The sequence below is a fragment of the Xenopus laevis genome, chromosome 5L (assembly GCF_017654675.1).
Source record: "Xenopus laevis strain J_2021 chromosome 5L, Xenopus_laevis_v10.1, whole genome shotgun sequence".
NCBI classification, from domain to species: Eukaryota; Metazoa; Chordata; class Amphibia; order Anura; family Pipidae; genus Xenopus; species Xenopus laevis.
The window spans coordinates 99,744,826-99,760,430 of record NC_054379.1 but is presented as its reverse complement, the minus strand read 5'-3'; the positions used below and the strand labels follow the sequence as shown (position 1 = coordinate 99,760,430).

The 15,605-nt window shown below is 39.6% G+C and overlaps 2 protein-coding genes across 10 annotated transcripts in view; one reads left to right on the top strand and one right to left on the bottom strand.

The window, feature by feature from the left end:
- The window catches only part of LOC121393757 (BAG family molecular chaperone regulator 2-like), a 96,634-nt gene that overhangs the window by 39,111 nt on the left and 41,918 nt on the right, over positions 1-15,605 (top strand). Inside the window, exon 3 of one of the 3 annotated variants that reach the window (XM_041563164.1) lies at positions 4,325-4,406. The exons of 1 other annotated variant lie outside the window; for it this stretch is intronic. In XM_041563164.1, the coding sequence (XP_041419098.1) occupies positions 4,325-4,329 (5 nt within the window). In that variant the 3' untranslated portion in view covers positions 4,330-4,406. Of the gene's footprint in view, positions 1-4,175; positions 4,259-4,324; positions 4,407-15,605 lie in introns of those variants that run through there. One more of the 3 variants, XM_041563162.1, reaches the window with a different exon arrangement.
- The window catches only part of LOC121393758 (scavenger receptor class A member 5-like), a 71,611-nt gene that overhangs the window by 23,046 nt on the left and 32,960 nt on the right, over positions 1-15,605 (bottom strand). For 4 of the 7 annotated variants that reach the window (XR_005961321.1, XR_005961322.1, XM_041563165.1 and 1 more), the window contains exon 2: positions 12,059-12,188. Coding sequence is in view for 3 of the 7 variants with exons in the window: in XM_041563165.1 (XP_041419099.1) it covers positions 12,059-12,188 (130 nt within the window). In the remaining 4 variants the exon portion in view is untranslated. The other 3 variants (XR_005961320.1, XR_005961323.1, XM_041563166.1) reach the window with 2 other exon arrangements.

Genomic DNA, 15,605 nt, shown 5'->3' with positions numbered 1-15,605 from the left:
CCAGTGGGGCAGCTTAAAATAGGAGTTTCCCCCCACCCCAGAGATAAGCTGTTTATGTGTATATTGCTATAGTAATGCATTGGCGGTAACAATTGCCTTGTCAACCAGCAAACTCAAATAACATGTAACAATCTACAGCTTTCTCCCAGCAGGCAAAAAAAATCATAGCACGGGGATATTTTTGTTCCTTACTAGGGATGGGCGAATTTTTTTGCCTTGTTTCGCCGAAAAAATTACGCCCATAGACTTGTATGGTGTTGTGCGTCAAAATAAAAAGATGCACGTCAAAAAAAATTTTGGCGCGCGACAAAATTTTTTTGACGCCCATCCCTGTTCCTTACACAAGCTGACATATTAAAGAGATACTCATTCTTTTAATCAATACTCCTTATTTTCAGTAATTCAGAAATTTTGCAAGGTCTATCTGCCCAGACTCCAGTCAATAATATCCATGGAGTAATGCTCACACTTCTGTGCAGGGAATCAGTAACAACTGTCTTCAACTGTTGAGACTTCAACAATGACCCTGACCAGCTATTGAACCCTACAACAGTAAAGTCATCAGGTCACTTGGACCATAGGTACTACATTTTGAGACAAACCTCCCTGGAGAGACCCAGTCTCAAGGCCAATTAGATTAAAATCTATTTATTGGTTCCAATACTGTGGGACTGGCCCTTCTGGAAGAGCCTTGGACAGTGACAGGAGGTGGCTAGGTTGAATGTTATTTGTGTGGAGAATTCTTATTTGCTCTCATAGATACCTAAAAGACCAGGTTGAAAGTTAATTAGGGTGAGATATGGGGCAAACACTTATTTGTTGTCCTTGATATTTTTGCAACTATGGCTAAAAAGGCCAACAAACCAGTTATTGAGATAAAGGGGTCCCTGTCCATAAAGGTTGACACTCCTAACTGAAAAACAAACTCAAAATATCTGTGAGAGACTGGTTCAGCAAGTTTATACCAGTAGATATGGCTGGAGCAAACCTCTGAATGGGATCTTGTACTTGCTAAAGTGTTGGTCACAATGGCATTCAAAAAGTTGGGTAATCAATGATGAAGGTATTTCTTTAACAATGCATGAATATAAAGTTTTGAAAATGCATTAGCTATAGCCCACGAGTATCCCAAATACAGTGAATGCAGGTGCTGTCTCTATTTTGCCAATTCTGCTTGGCCCAGAGAACGTTGCATGCTGCCGATAACCACAATTCTCCATGGTTTGTTGCACATGACTAATATCTCCCCTTACAAGATCAGTGTTTGCAATAGAATGTGATGCTGTTGGATATAAAGGATGTGGGATTTGTGTTCATTGATATAAACTGAGGTTACACTATGTTTAAACCATTAGTAGAGAGTCTTCCTCTGTTCCACGGTACTGTGTATAAAACATCCCTGTCATTCTGTTGCACATGGCGGGAAACACAAAAGCAGAACCATTCTATGGTGTTTATTTTATCAAAATCCGAATATTCTGATTAATTTTTTTTTTTAAAAAAAAAAAGTCCAACCAAATGATATGACCTTATTTTTTATTAAAAACTCACGATTTAATCGGATCAGCGAAAAACTCAATAAAATCGAGCAAAAATCTGAATCGTACAATTTTTTTCTGCCTTTTAGCCAAAAAGTCTGAATTTTTTTGATTTTTGCCCGAAAAGCTTCAAATAGTCAGATTTTCAGGCTAATTCTAGCGCAGACCATAGAAATAGAATGATGACCTATCCCATTGACTTATATAAAACCTCGGAAGGTCTGAAATGGCAGGTTTTCAGATTCAGACTTTTTCCATCCTCCGGGTATAATAAATCTCAAAAAATTGTTGTTGTTTTTTCCACTAAAAATGTGGATTTTATAGTAAAAATTGGACTTTAATAAATAACCCCCTATATACACCCTACTACACCATACTCTACATCAGTGGTCCCCAACCAGTGGTTCCTGAGCAACATGTCACTCACCAACCCCTTGGATGTTGCTCTGAGTGGCCTCAAAGCAGGTGTTTATTTTTGAATTCCAGGCTTGGAGGCAAGTTTTGGCTGAAAAAACCCAGATGTACTGCCAAACAGAACCTCTTGTAGCTGCCAGTCCACATAGGGGCCACCAATAGTCAATTATAGCCCATAAATGGCACCCAAGGAACTTATTTAACACTTTTGTTGCTCTCCCTGCTCTACATGATTACATGAACATATACAGAAATTAAAGGGGATGGAAACCCAAAAATAAAATCTATCCTCTTGAAAGAAAATGTATTCTGTGCAACTTTGCACTATAACTTTTTTGCTCATTAAATCTGTAAATGTAATTGTTACTGACAGCAGTGACTGTCCCTTGTTATACCCTGCATGGCTGATTCTAACTATTGAAACACTACAAAAAAAAAAAAAAGGCAGAACTGTAGAGGAGCGTGCAAGGTATTGTGGGAATTTGAGTCTTGGCTGGAAGACAGCTGACGTCTGCTACAGTTTCTGCCAGTTAAATCCATATTTCAGATTATTCTATTTAGTCAATGTTAATACAAAGCAAATATAACTTGATATAAAATATGACAAATTACATCCAGCCCTTTTCCAATTTTATCCAGATTTGTAGTGTTTGTTTGAATGATTTAGCGATTAGAGATAAGTTCATGCCTCATACAGAGTTGCTCAATGATCCAGATGAAGAATCTTACATACAGTGCATGAATGTATATGTTACCACCGCTGTTAAACCTTGTTTAACCCCACAACTTGTGTCTCATACCCCCTCTCCTTTCAGATTGTAAGCTCTGTTGAGAGCAGGGCCCTCTTTACCTCTTGTATTGGTTGTATTTTTGAATGTAATCTGTATATTTAGTGTACTGTATATACATGAAGTACCAGTCACCCTGCTATAGTTCCAGGGGTACCCATGGTACAAATAAACACTCACCCCAAATCTCCCCCTAACTGGCCTTCAGACTGGGCCCCCTTAGCTCATAACAAGGTTACAGATATATAGAAATATTGGGGTAACAGTCACCCTGCTATAGTTCCAGGGGTACCCATGGTACAAATAAACAATCACCCCAAATCTCCCCCTAACTGACCTTCAGACTGGGCCCCTTAGCTCATAACAAGGTTACAGATATATAGAAACATTGGGGTGTCACCCTGCTATAGTTCCAGGGGCTCATTACAGTTGTCCATCCTTTTACATCTCTATCCGCTATTTTGGACAGGTTGGTCCATTACAAAATCTTTTTTGGTTTTTGAAGCCATTTCGGGCCCTGCTTGGATACAGAGGGAGCAGAATGTGCAGGATTCCTGCAAGTAGTTTGTTGTGTGGGGTTTTTGTGCAGCTGCAGCTCCATACAGAGTGGGTGGGGTGGGGTAATTTAAGCCAATGTTCTTCTCTCCAAGGATCTGATATAATTGCTTATGTGGAGGGAGAAGAAATTGCAGCTATCAGTGTTTATGAAGAAATGATTTCAGCTGTTCTGGCACATCAGGGTTACCTGAGCAACCTCCCCCCATTAAAACAGAGTTTATTTAGGGACACTGTGTGTGGATACAAATAATGTTTATTGCACATCCAGGGGCAGGACACTAACATTCCTTAACCATTTCTCAAATACAAAGGGAGCCAAGTAACAACAAATCTGTGGATGAAACCTTGTTATTTCTGCAGTACAAAGGGAACATGGGTCATATACATCTATTTATAAATATTACGTTTGGTTGATTTGGAGCCAATCACAGGGAGAACAGAATAAAAACAATCTCAACAAGACAACACTCTATGTATGAGGAACGTGGAGTTTCCAGACCTCAGTGACAATCAACGTGGACAATGCTGGGCTCAAAACCACAAACTTGCATACACAAAAACACCATATGCCTGCACCCAGGTTGTCTTGCTTTTAATGCACCCAGTGCACCTGTTACTGTGATAAGAGGCAGAGATGAGGTGCAAGGGTCCTTCTACCTGCCATTGACCAGTTGTTAAGAAGAGAATATATATTACACAATGTGCCCCTTGTGCTGTTTTCATGCCCAAAAAATCATGCACAACTGAAGTGAAGTGTAACATTTAATACCACCTATGTGATATCCATGGTATGGATGCAAGTAACGTGTCTAGAGATGTATAAAAAATAACGAGGAACACATATATTCACTACTTTTCTTCTCTCCACTAACTACAGGGTTCTTGACCCAATGCTCTCATGGCTTCTAAACCTCTTCTCTTTGAAGGCACCTTCAGAAAGATCTGCCAACTCCCTCAGTCCTACCATCTAATTTGTCCTTGGAAGACCCACTTAGTTAATCTCATTTATTCACTTCCCTGTTACAGAATGAAACAACTCTCAAAAAGGACCACATAAGGGTAAGACAAAACATCCTACTCAATGCCATGGTATTGTCCATCACACACCAAAATGGATGCGTCTGGAGATGACGTGATGTAAATGATTTGCTTCAAATAAACCAGCTTCTTTGTCAATGGATAAAGCTAGTGTGTTGTTCATTGGCAGATTCAATCATTAGCTCCCAAGTCAATGACTATGAGCTTTACAAATAATGTTGAAGTGGTCTTGTCTGATCACTTATCATATTGACATTGGTGTGTTGACAACAGGTATGGTGACATTGATTAATCAAGAGATGGTGCCTTGTTGGTCGCATCTGATCTCTGAGAACAATTTACTGTACGACTGGCAGAGGAACAGAAACTGTGCCTTTCCTTTATTATATTTAGAGAAGATTTCTAAGCTCTAAATGTACTAAATTATATACGTTTTAGTCTATCCTTGCCTGTAAATATTATGCATTTTATTCACACAGAGGTTCATTTCTCCCTCGCCTATAAAGTTTATATAGGATTTGCAGATTTGTTCCCGGTTTCCCCGTGCCAAGGACATTAAACGATTGCTGGCAATGTTTTCTTAAACAAATGAACCATAAATTCTTCCAATGGATTTGGCTGACTGCAGAGGAACATGGCATTAATGTCTACACTAGTGAAGGCTCAACCAAAATAAAGGCCAAAGTCTGTTTGTTTCAGGAGTGATTTTCGATGAAATTACTAGAACACATTTTCGTGTTTCTTACTGGTGTTTCTTAGACTGATTATTAGGATATGTGATTCTTCTGAGCAATATCACAACACCTGAGAGCATTTTATGGGCAAGGCAGATACAGAATGAGTCACTGGGGGAGAGTACTAGAGTAGACCATAAAGTGCAATTACCTTTGGCCCCTAAATTTAAAAGGGACCCTATACTGGGACATTTCAGTAAAAGCACCATATTAGCAATTACAAGTCTGTATAAAGCCAAAAATCAAGTTCTAACAAATCAAAATACAACCTATAGAGCGGGATATCACACATATTACAGAGAATTCCCAATTAAATTACCTTAGTAATTGAACAGAATGCATCAAAGCTGGAAATACAGCTGATATTTGACAAAATCAAAGTTTTATAAATTCACTTGTTTATAAAACTTTAGTTGCATTGCCAGACTACATTACAACCATGAACTGCAATTGTGTTTTCTCACTATATTATATATATTCATATACAGCTTTTACATTCTCTCTTGCCAACAAATCCATGAAATGACTTTCCCAGCTCAAACCTGCTGAACCCTTGCTCCTCTGAGAGGGTAAAAAGTCTCTGTTTGGTTAAATAAGAGTCATCACTGATCTTTTATTGTCCGTTGATAATCGGCTGCCTTTGATATAATATCTCTGAAGACATTTCCATGAAAGCTATAAGGTCTACTCTTACACATAACTTTAACTTCATCAGAAAGTCTTTGAACTGCTATAAATAGGCAATCTGTCAAAGTATTGAATATCTATATATTTGTGCAAAATACTGTACAACAGGATTCCATTTATTAGGTCTAGTTTGAAATCTGGGGTTGAGTGGCCATTCCACCAATATTATAGGGCTACATTTATGTAGGATTGTGTGGTATATCAAAGCCATTATATTTCTCCATACAACATGTACCATATCCCATTTTCCATACTGAAAACAAGCCTACACTCTTTCTTTGCCCAAGTTAAATAAGGCTATGTGCCTTTCTGCCCAATAGTGAGCATTTGTCTCATTATTACAAGAGAGATATGTTGAAACTGCTGGAAGCAGGAGGCTTCTCCTATTGTATCTCCAGAAAAGCAACAGCATTGAACTATTAAAAGTCAGATATAACCTAACATGCTGCTTATTGTATTGTTTGTTGCGCCTTAAGCTCTGCTGACTCTGAAATCATTCCTTAAATATAAAAAACATGCCTAATTGGCATAATGTTTTCTCATTAGCTTACAATTTGGTTCTGCAGCCCATGGCAATGGGTTGTCCCTGTGTATGGAAGACTTTGGAGGGTGTCAATATAGCCACAGCAATAGGTAAATCTTGTGAATCACACACAAGCTGCCTAGTATGATAGGGTGTTTGCACCAGCAGTGGGATTAGGCCAATTAGAGTACATTTTGTGTTGGAATGGGTTGTCTACATTCTAGGAACAAAGGAAGTTATATACTTGGCCAATTTTATTATCCTAACTGCCTCATTGTGTAAATAAATGTTGATGAAAATTTGTTTGCCCCTGAAATATAGGTAGAAAATGCAGAGATTGGCAGCTTCCTTCATGTCATTTCAAAATGACGGTAATGATGACTGTCATTCAGAGCTCATTTATGAATACAACCACAAATGAGACGCATTGATGCTATTCATTAAACGAACTGTGGCACAGTGTCTGGGAAAACCCTAGCGGGAAGCTACATATCTCCCAGGATGCTCAATGAGAGCCGACATATGGGAATAATAAGGCTGACTGATGACTTACCACCTGACGGAGGAGAGCTTTCTGCCCAGGGGAAGCAGGAGTCTGGGTGGTAGATGCTAAGTGAGATGTTGTGTAGAAAGCCTCTGAAGAAAACCAAGACTCTTTTGCTGTAAAGAGCAAGACCTGTGCAGCCAGTCCTCCAGTGGTCCAGGCTGTTCTGGTTAATAAACAAACTATGTAAGTTACTGTTACTTTTGTTACACACTAAGTTACTTATCTCTTGAAATCTCTGTTGTGAATAAAACAGATGGATTTCTATTTAAAGTTACCTGCATGTCGCTGCCTTTTTACTTTGAGAAGTTATTGCTAAGGCTCAGTACGTACACTTAAACATGCTCCTAGCATTTGTGCACAATCCAGTCTACTATGATGATGCATACGCCAGTGCACTCATTAATACTACAGGCTCTCTGCCTAGGTGGCTGTAGTTCCAGGGTTCCCATAACATGTCAAGTCTATTTGCACATAGTTCATCAAAGAATGCTGATCTGATGCATTGGTGCTCTTCAAAAGTCCTTGTAAGTGCAAGTAGCATTTCTGAATATAACCAATAGCCTATAGCTAACATGTATAGTTTCACAGAGCGTAACTGGGTAGGATGCAATCTAGCGATGTCAGGGCCGCCCATTAGCACGTCCGTCCTCTTTGTGCGGCGTCCAAGATGGCGGCGCCCATAGCCACCACGTGGGTAGCAGCAGCACCGGACGGCATCCTGATGTCACGCAGTGGCATGAAAATTCAAAATGAAAGGACGCCCAGTTCAATGCCCGATTATAGGTTTTGTTTGGAACATTCCTGGATGCTTAATAATACTTGTTATATTGATTCCTGGAGTTTTGACCCTGCCTATACCTCGACCTTGCTACTAATCTGCCTGCCTATTGGACTTCTGCCTGGATATTGACCACGGTTACGACTGATCCTATTTGTACCGTGAACTTGGACTTTAACCCCTAAAGCTTCCTCCTTGGTCCAGACTACTCCTGCCGGAAGCCGATAGTCCCCCCTGACAAGCGTATGGCAATGACACTGGAATTCTCTGAAAAAAATTGTGAGTTGTGTCTGAAAAGTGAAAATCATTGAACTCAATAGACATGAGTCTGTTTCCCACCTCTTGTAGCATGTTTACTGACTGCTGCCCCTACTGTGGGGCTTATTTAGAAAAGTCACTTCAGTTTGCACCTCATTAAGAAAGCAAATTCTCAACCCCTCCCTGTACCATTTGACAACCTTTGTTCAAGCACAAGGGATGTTCTATGGCACTTGGATACTGACTGATCCAATTGCACACGTCACGCCATGTGATAAAACGTCATCAAAGGAACCTACCAACATCAATCACAGAGGGTGTTTAATTCCTATACAGACTGTGTGTTTGTTGCTATGAGTAATCCGGGGATTGGACATGTAACAAATTATGTGCTGGAAAGTGTAACATACCCCATATCTGTTCTTAGTTATGTTGGACACGATACAGAATGATGAAATGCACTTTGTTATTTCTTTACATTGTGTCAGGGCCATAATTTATCATTTGTCTTGTAATGTGAAACACAACATACGCAAACAGCTTCACACATACAGTTTTATAACATTTATAGAAACGTAAAAAGAATTGGAGAGCAACACAAAGCATGGAAAAGGTTCATGGGGGCACCAAATAAGGGCTGTAATTGGCAGTTTGGTAGCAACTATGTGGACTGGCAGCATATAGGTGTCTCTGTTTGGTAGTACACCTGTTTTTATGTAACCAAAAGTTGCCTCCAAGCCAAGGATCCAAAAATAATCATCTGCTTTGAGGCCACTGGGAGCAACATCAAAGGGGCTTTTGAGCAATGTGTTGCTCGCGAGCCACTGGTTGGAGATCACTGCCCTCGAAATTCCCCTGGAAACTTAAGTTTCAATTTGCTTTTTAGCAACCTTTTCAGTTAGCAAGTGACCAATGAGAATTAACCAACTAGCATGCCATCAGCGATGTCCTAGAAGAAAGCAAGCTGCCAAGACCGATTTCCCTCTAGCCTCACTCTCACCACCACTGTCCCCTGGCTGTTTTACCTCATAGAGTGATTGTCACCATTGCTCACTACCTGTCTCAAGCCCACCTTGCCTCTTAGTCCAACCCCATCCTCATAGCTTCCTCCTAAAGTGACTTTAAGGCATGGACACACTTGTTTCTCAGCCTACTTCAAGCCCTTCCTTGCTGAATCACTGTCAGTATGCACCCCTGTCTAGCATGTCTCAGCACACTCCATTCATGGCCTTCTCAGTCCCCAGAGACACTCACAGCAGAACCCTGTCCCTGATGTCCACCTCCCAAAATGACTTGACATGGCGGATTCACTATGGGGTGCTTTGCTGCATTCTTACAGGGATTTCTAGACCAGCACCCAAAATTATCTGGCCTGAGAGGGTGACTAGATCAACCATGAAGGTCATTGATAAACTGTGCACCACAAATGTCTTGCCCTTCTGCTGTGAACTCAGTCTTGGAACATTCAGCCATTTTTATCACATGCTCGAGAGAAAAGGTCATGGCTAACATGCAGAGCAACACTATCCATAATTCAGGATAATTTGGCTGATTCTATGTTTACAGCAGACAAGTTCATTCTGTTCCGCAAGGGCATACGTGGGTACTCGCCCTGATCCGATGTCTCATACCATCATAGTCTTTTGTATGCAGCCTGCACCTCGGCCAACGCCTGCTGCTTCCAGAAACATTTACTCTTCCCTGGGAATGTTTTCTTGCCTGTCTCTGTCGCGCATGAGAATATTTTGGCATGCGCTGCGATCCTCACACTTTTGGTAACTCCAATATCTAATTGAGCGAGCAGAGGCACTTCAGAAGAATTATTGTGCAACACTAAACTGGCTGCAAAACATCTCACATCTCTACAAGTCACTGTTTGCTTAAGGTCTAGAAAAACCTGTGGGAGAAATAATGTAAACTGCTTCAAATGTTTATTTTTACTACTTAATCCAGCTACAGTGGGGTGCGATTACTGGATGTCTTATATGGAGATCTTAATACAAAGCATTAAAAGGTAATGTCATTAACTACAGAAGAGAAAGCAGCCAATGGAACCTTGGTAGGGTACCATTTTGTTCTGATGGGTCAGGACTCATGTATGATAAATTTGTGTAAAGGGTCTACACCATTCATACTCCCCTTATTGCAATCCTATCAAATAGTTATACTAGTATGAAGGTGTTTTAAGTCAGTAGTTTATCTAAAACATTTTAAGTAACAACCTGCTAAAGCAGAGGTCTTCTGACTATGTTGTCCCCCATTCTGTTAAGTCCTTCTTAAAGGATATGGATTTATAAAAACATTGTTATAATAGTCAGTCACCTACAGTTGCAGTCATAACCAAGATCAAAAATGAACATTTACCCTCAATATCAATTAGCCTAAATTCTAAGGCCACAAACCACTGCTCTAAAGCCTCGGACTCACATAGAAATGTATTTATTTACTAAAATTAAAATTTAAGTTTGAGAAAATCACAGCCGTTACCCCCCAAATTCGAATATTTTTGGATTCAAGTGTTTCAACTTGAATTTTCAACATTTATCAAAAGTAAAAATCTTGAGAATTCTAATTAAACATTTGGCAGCTTCTACAAAATGCAGTGGGAAGATGTATTTTCAGCAATCGAGCTATTTTTGAGTTGAATTTGTAAAAAAAACAATACAAAAATGTTTCAATCTTTCATTGCAATTTTTTGTTTTTTTTTACTAAATTATGCCCTGAAGTTTTTGGAAAATAATAAGTGGTGGATAAAAAAAAAAATCTCCCCCATATTAATCCTTGGCATCACCATTCTTGGGAATCATTCGTTCAACGGTCACGTTGGTTATGAATTAGGCATTAATTACTATATATCGAGTTAGGGGATCGGGTATATCAAGGTAAGAAAACACAATATCTTCATCTTGTTTTTGCCTAGATATTTGTATTCCATGTAGCAGTAAAGTAAAGCATCATATACTGTATATGTGATAATGAGCTTCAGACCAAAGAATAAAAGGAATCCAGCAATGAAACGTTACTTCCTACTTGAGTTCTTAGTTCAGTTTCCCAGTAAACTCCAAAAAAGATGAAGTTGGAAGCTATTGGCTGCTGGCAAATAGAAACACCAGAATTATGCAGAACAAGCAAATCTCTGTATGTTTTATATTGTTTAATAAATCTTATTGTTTCTTGTGTTGGGGTAAAATATGAGGCCGCAACCACAATTTCCTTCGGAACAACATGAGCACAGCGCAGGGATTATCGCCGTGTGTGGTCTGATAGGAGAGAACAGACTGTCGCCCCCCGGTGCAACTCTACTCTCTTTACATCTGCACAAAATAACCAGTTTGGACTGCGTCGGGCTCATTCCTTCAGTTGTATCTCTGCTTTCCTTCTGTGCCAATATCCTAACATTTTCTTTGAAAGTTTTAATTTCCTTTTGTTGATGTGCTGCGTTCAATTACAGATGGACAAGTACAAGATGTAGCTCGATGCACTCGTCCCGCAGGGAATGTCCATGGAGTAGATGGGGAAGGTGTAATGGCAAGGGACAATGTTACTATTAACAGTGAAGGAGTAATTATACCACTAAGTGGAACGTCTAATGCTACTACTAGGTGTGAATTCTCTGTTGATTATTTTTGGCCCCAATTGCAGTTGTGCAAAAATGGACACAGTCATTGCGCAAAAGGTACTTGTATCCAAACAAGTTCCTTGCCCTTTTGCATAGTTGTGTCCTGAGCTGGTGCATCTGTCCCGCCTTCTGTTTAAAATTGGACTGAAGTTCTTCTATTGACAGGAAAACCCTGCAGCTACTGCCATAAATAGCAGATCCATGGTTCCCACAGCAGTTTGCATCAATACCTTAGTGTACACCTAAACATAGTGACATCAACTCTACAAATTACTAATTGCATCTAACTGGCATCAGAGCAAGGAGACAATTTTGCACTCCTTATCACTCTATAACTTGGGCCTGTACTATTGTCCCCAATATATGTGATCTAAGCTTCCTCATGTGCCCCTGCCACCACCAAAATGTACAGTATATACCTGCTAATATTTAGAAGAACATAGAATTTTGACCAGGTCAGTGTGCACCTCTGGGAAAACATTTAATAAAATCAATAGCTGATTGGTTGCTTATGTTAGTTACTCTGCCGCAGGCATGTATCTTTAGGCATTAAGTAGGAATATTAAATATACTTACAGCCATCACACAGGTTCATCTTGGAAAGATTCCTCCCATCATAGGGTTCCTCAAAGGCTGAGCCATTTTCTTTCTCATCAAAGGAATGCAGGTACATGGCCTTATTGTCCATTCTCGTTATCCTCTTTGTCTATGGAAAGAAAAAAAACGTCATTAGAATCTCCTCGCCTTGCAACAAATACATTCTGCAGAGCTTGAATCTCCCTAGAACAATTACTGCAAGGTCCTTATTCACTCTAATGGGATCCTGTCGTCATCTTCTTCTTCTTGTCCGACTGTCTTCTGAACTCTGCTCATAATCTTTGGTTTCCCATACATCTCTTGATCTCTCACACCAAATATGTCCCAAGTAACTTTTGGTTTTCCTCTGCTCTTAGTTGAGTTTTAGCCTGTCCATGGTTCTGGTTCAACGATCCTTTATTTTAAAGGGGTTGTTCACCTTCAAACAACTAGTTGTTATCAGATAGATCACCAGAAATAACGACTTTTTCCAATGACTTTCTATTTTCTATGTGTCATGGTTTTTCTAATATTGAAGTGTAAAGTGTCATTTCTCTCCTTCTGAAGCAGCTGTGGGAGGGGGGGTCGCCGATCCTGTAAACTGTTCTAAATGGATACATTTAGTTGATACATTTCTTATCTTTGTCCCTGCTGAGCAGAATCTCTGGGTTTCCATACAGGCAGCTGTTAGAATTGATACAATTGTTGCTAATATTCCAGAGATGCTGCTGAGAAATGTATCAACTAAATGTTGCAAAATTGTAACAGTTTAGAGTCTGCACCTGAATTACTGAGCTGCCAGACTCAAACACCAGAGACACAAACATTCAACTTTAAACTTAGATTTTGGAAAAAACGTAAAAAATTAATTATGGAAAGTAATTGGAAAAAAGTCATTATTTCTAGGGAACAATCTAAAAACAACTCAATTGAAAAAAGTGTTTGGAAGGTGAACAACCCCTTTAAGGGACTGCCAGGGTCCCAACCTCATCACCTCTCTAAATGCCTGTACCTTAGAAGCTGCCTAAAACTGGGGGCATTTGCAAATAATTTTGTTAGTTTGGAACTAGATTTGGGTTGGGGTTCTATAGACTTTGGATTGACATGTTTTTCTGGTGTACACCCACGTTATCAACCAGGTTAAATGGCTAATATACATGAAGTATTTATATCATATTATGGATGTTTCTTCTCTATCTCAGATTACATGAGCTGAACTCTCTCTCGGCACATGCCAAAGACTATCCTGCAGCTGCCTGGCTCTTGCTAAACCACACCCCCCAGCATCTTCTGACAGCCAATAATAATAATTCTAATAATAAACAACAAGGTTATGTAAAAACATGAGAAAAGTCTGCCCTTGCCTAGTAATGTAGAGCAGCCAATAAGATATTTGCCTTATCCTAGAGCAGCGCACACACAGGCAGATCTGGGCATTGACCTCATCACCCAATCACCGGATCCACAGGAACAATATAGAGGCAACTAAAACATGCATGTGTTTTTCAAAAGAAATATTTGCTCCAAGGTTTTCTTGCACCTTGAGCCAAAGCACCTATTTCTGCTATTAATGCCCAGTGACATTAAATGGGAACTTGGTCTAAGTTGTACATAATGAAAGAAACTGTAATTCTAAGCAAGTTCTCTATAAATGAATAAATGATTTTCAGTGGTTTGAACATTATGTTTAAATGCAATGACTTTTGAAACAATCCTTCAGCCAAGACTTCATTTTCCACAATACCTTGAAAAGTTCAAGACAGGTCTCCACCTATTGTATGTAGAACCAGGTCAATACAACAGTTATGGTGCGGATTATGCACTTATGCCCCTGAAGAAGCTGATTTATCGGTGAAACGCTTTGTGTGGCATAGGTGGACAGTGGGTGGACAGTGGGGGACCAGCTCCCATCTGCTTCCTACGTAGCTAGGCAGAATCACTCTGGGTAACAAATGGAAGGGTGTTCTGGGAGGGCTGGCTAGACTTCTGACCAGTTTTTGGAGCAAACTCTTTTTGGCTACTTAAATATACAATCGCCCTGTGATTAGTAGGGAGTGCCATCTTTTTGTGGTTTATTAGAATGAATTACTAACTACCAGAATTAACACTGGGTGTCTCATTACATATTTATGTATACAGATGAGAGCAGGGGAATAACTTACATATACCCCATTTTTGACTATATTTATAGTGATAGCGGCTGATTGGATATCAGTGCACTATTTCCCCACTGATCCATCCTATGTGTTTTTAAGTTATATGTATTTTTATGGACATGGTCCAGCTTCATTGAGGAGGATCCCCAAAGATGAGTCTTTGTAGCGTGATCTTTTAAATGAGATTAATAAAAGTTGTGTTTTAATTCACCATTTACTTCAGCACCTGAACTAGTTAACTGGAGGTTTGCAGGGGGGAGGCATAAGCAATTATGTATCGTACCTTGCATTTCCTCAATAGATACATATGTATGGTGCGGCTTTACCCAAAAATCACATTATTGTCATTAATTCAGCAAAAAAAATCTGTATCATTAACATTAGGTAATTATAGGATAGGGCTAAAAAGCAGGTTATTAAAAAATAAAAATATCCTTTTAACTATATCCCAACATTTTGTAGCTCCCAAGAGGAAACCAGAGGGCAGGAGACACGGGCTGGCATTTACATAGTTACATTGTTAAATTGGGTTGAAAAAAGACAAAGTCCATCAAGTTCAACCCCTCCAAATGAAAACCCAGCCCCATACACACACCCCACCCTACTGTCACATAAATGATATATACCCATATCTATACTAACTATAGAGTTTAGTATCACAATAGCCTTTGTATTATGTCTGTCCAAGAAATCATCCAAGTCCCTCTTATAGTCATTAACTGAATCATCACCCGGCAGTGCATTCCCCAACCTCACTGTCCTCACTGTGATGAACCCCCTACTCTGTTCCTTTAAATGAAACTTCTTTTCCTCTAGTCTGAAGGGGAGGCCTCTGGTACGGTGATTCTCTTTATGGGTAAAAAGGTCCCCTGCTATTTGTCTATAATGTCCTCTAATGTACTTGTAAAGTCTAATCATGTCCCCTCACAAGTGCCTTTTTTCCCCCAGAGAAAACAACCCCAACCTTGTCAGTCTCCCCTCATAATTTAACTCTTCCCTCCCTCTAACCAGTTTAGTTGCACTTAGTCTCTGCACTCTCTCCAGCTCATTTATATCCCTCTTAAGGACTGGAGTCCAAAACTGCCCCCATACTCCAGATGAGACCTCACCAGGGACCTATAAAGAGACACAATTATGTTTCATCCCTTGAGTTAATGCCCTTTTTTATACAAGAACTTTATTTGCTTTAGTAGCCACAGAATGACACTGCCCAGAATTAGACAACTTGTTATCTACAAAGACCCCAAGATCCTTCTCATTTAAGGAAACTCCCAACACACTGCCATTTAGTGTATAACTTGCATTTATATTATTTTTGCCAAAGTGCATAACCTTGCACTTATCAACACTGAAAATTTAGTTTATTAATACGCTATATTTTTTTACCCTCA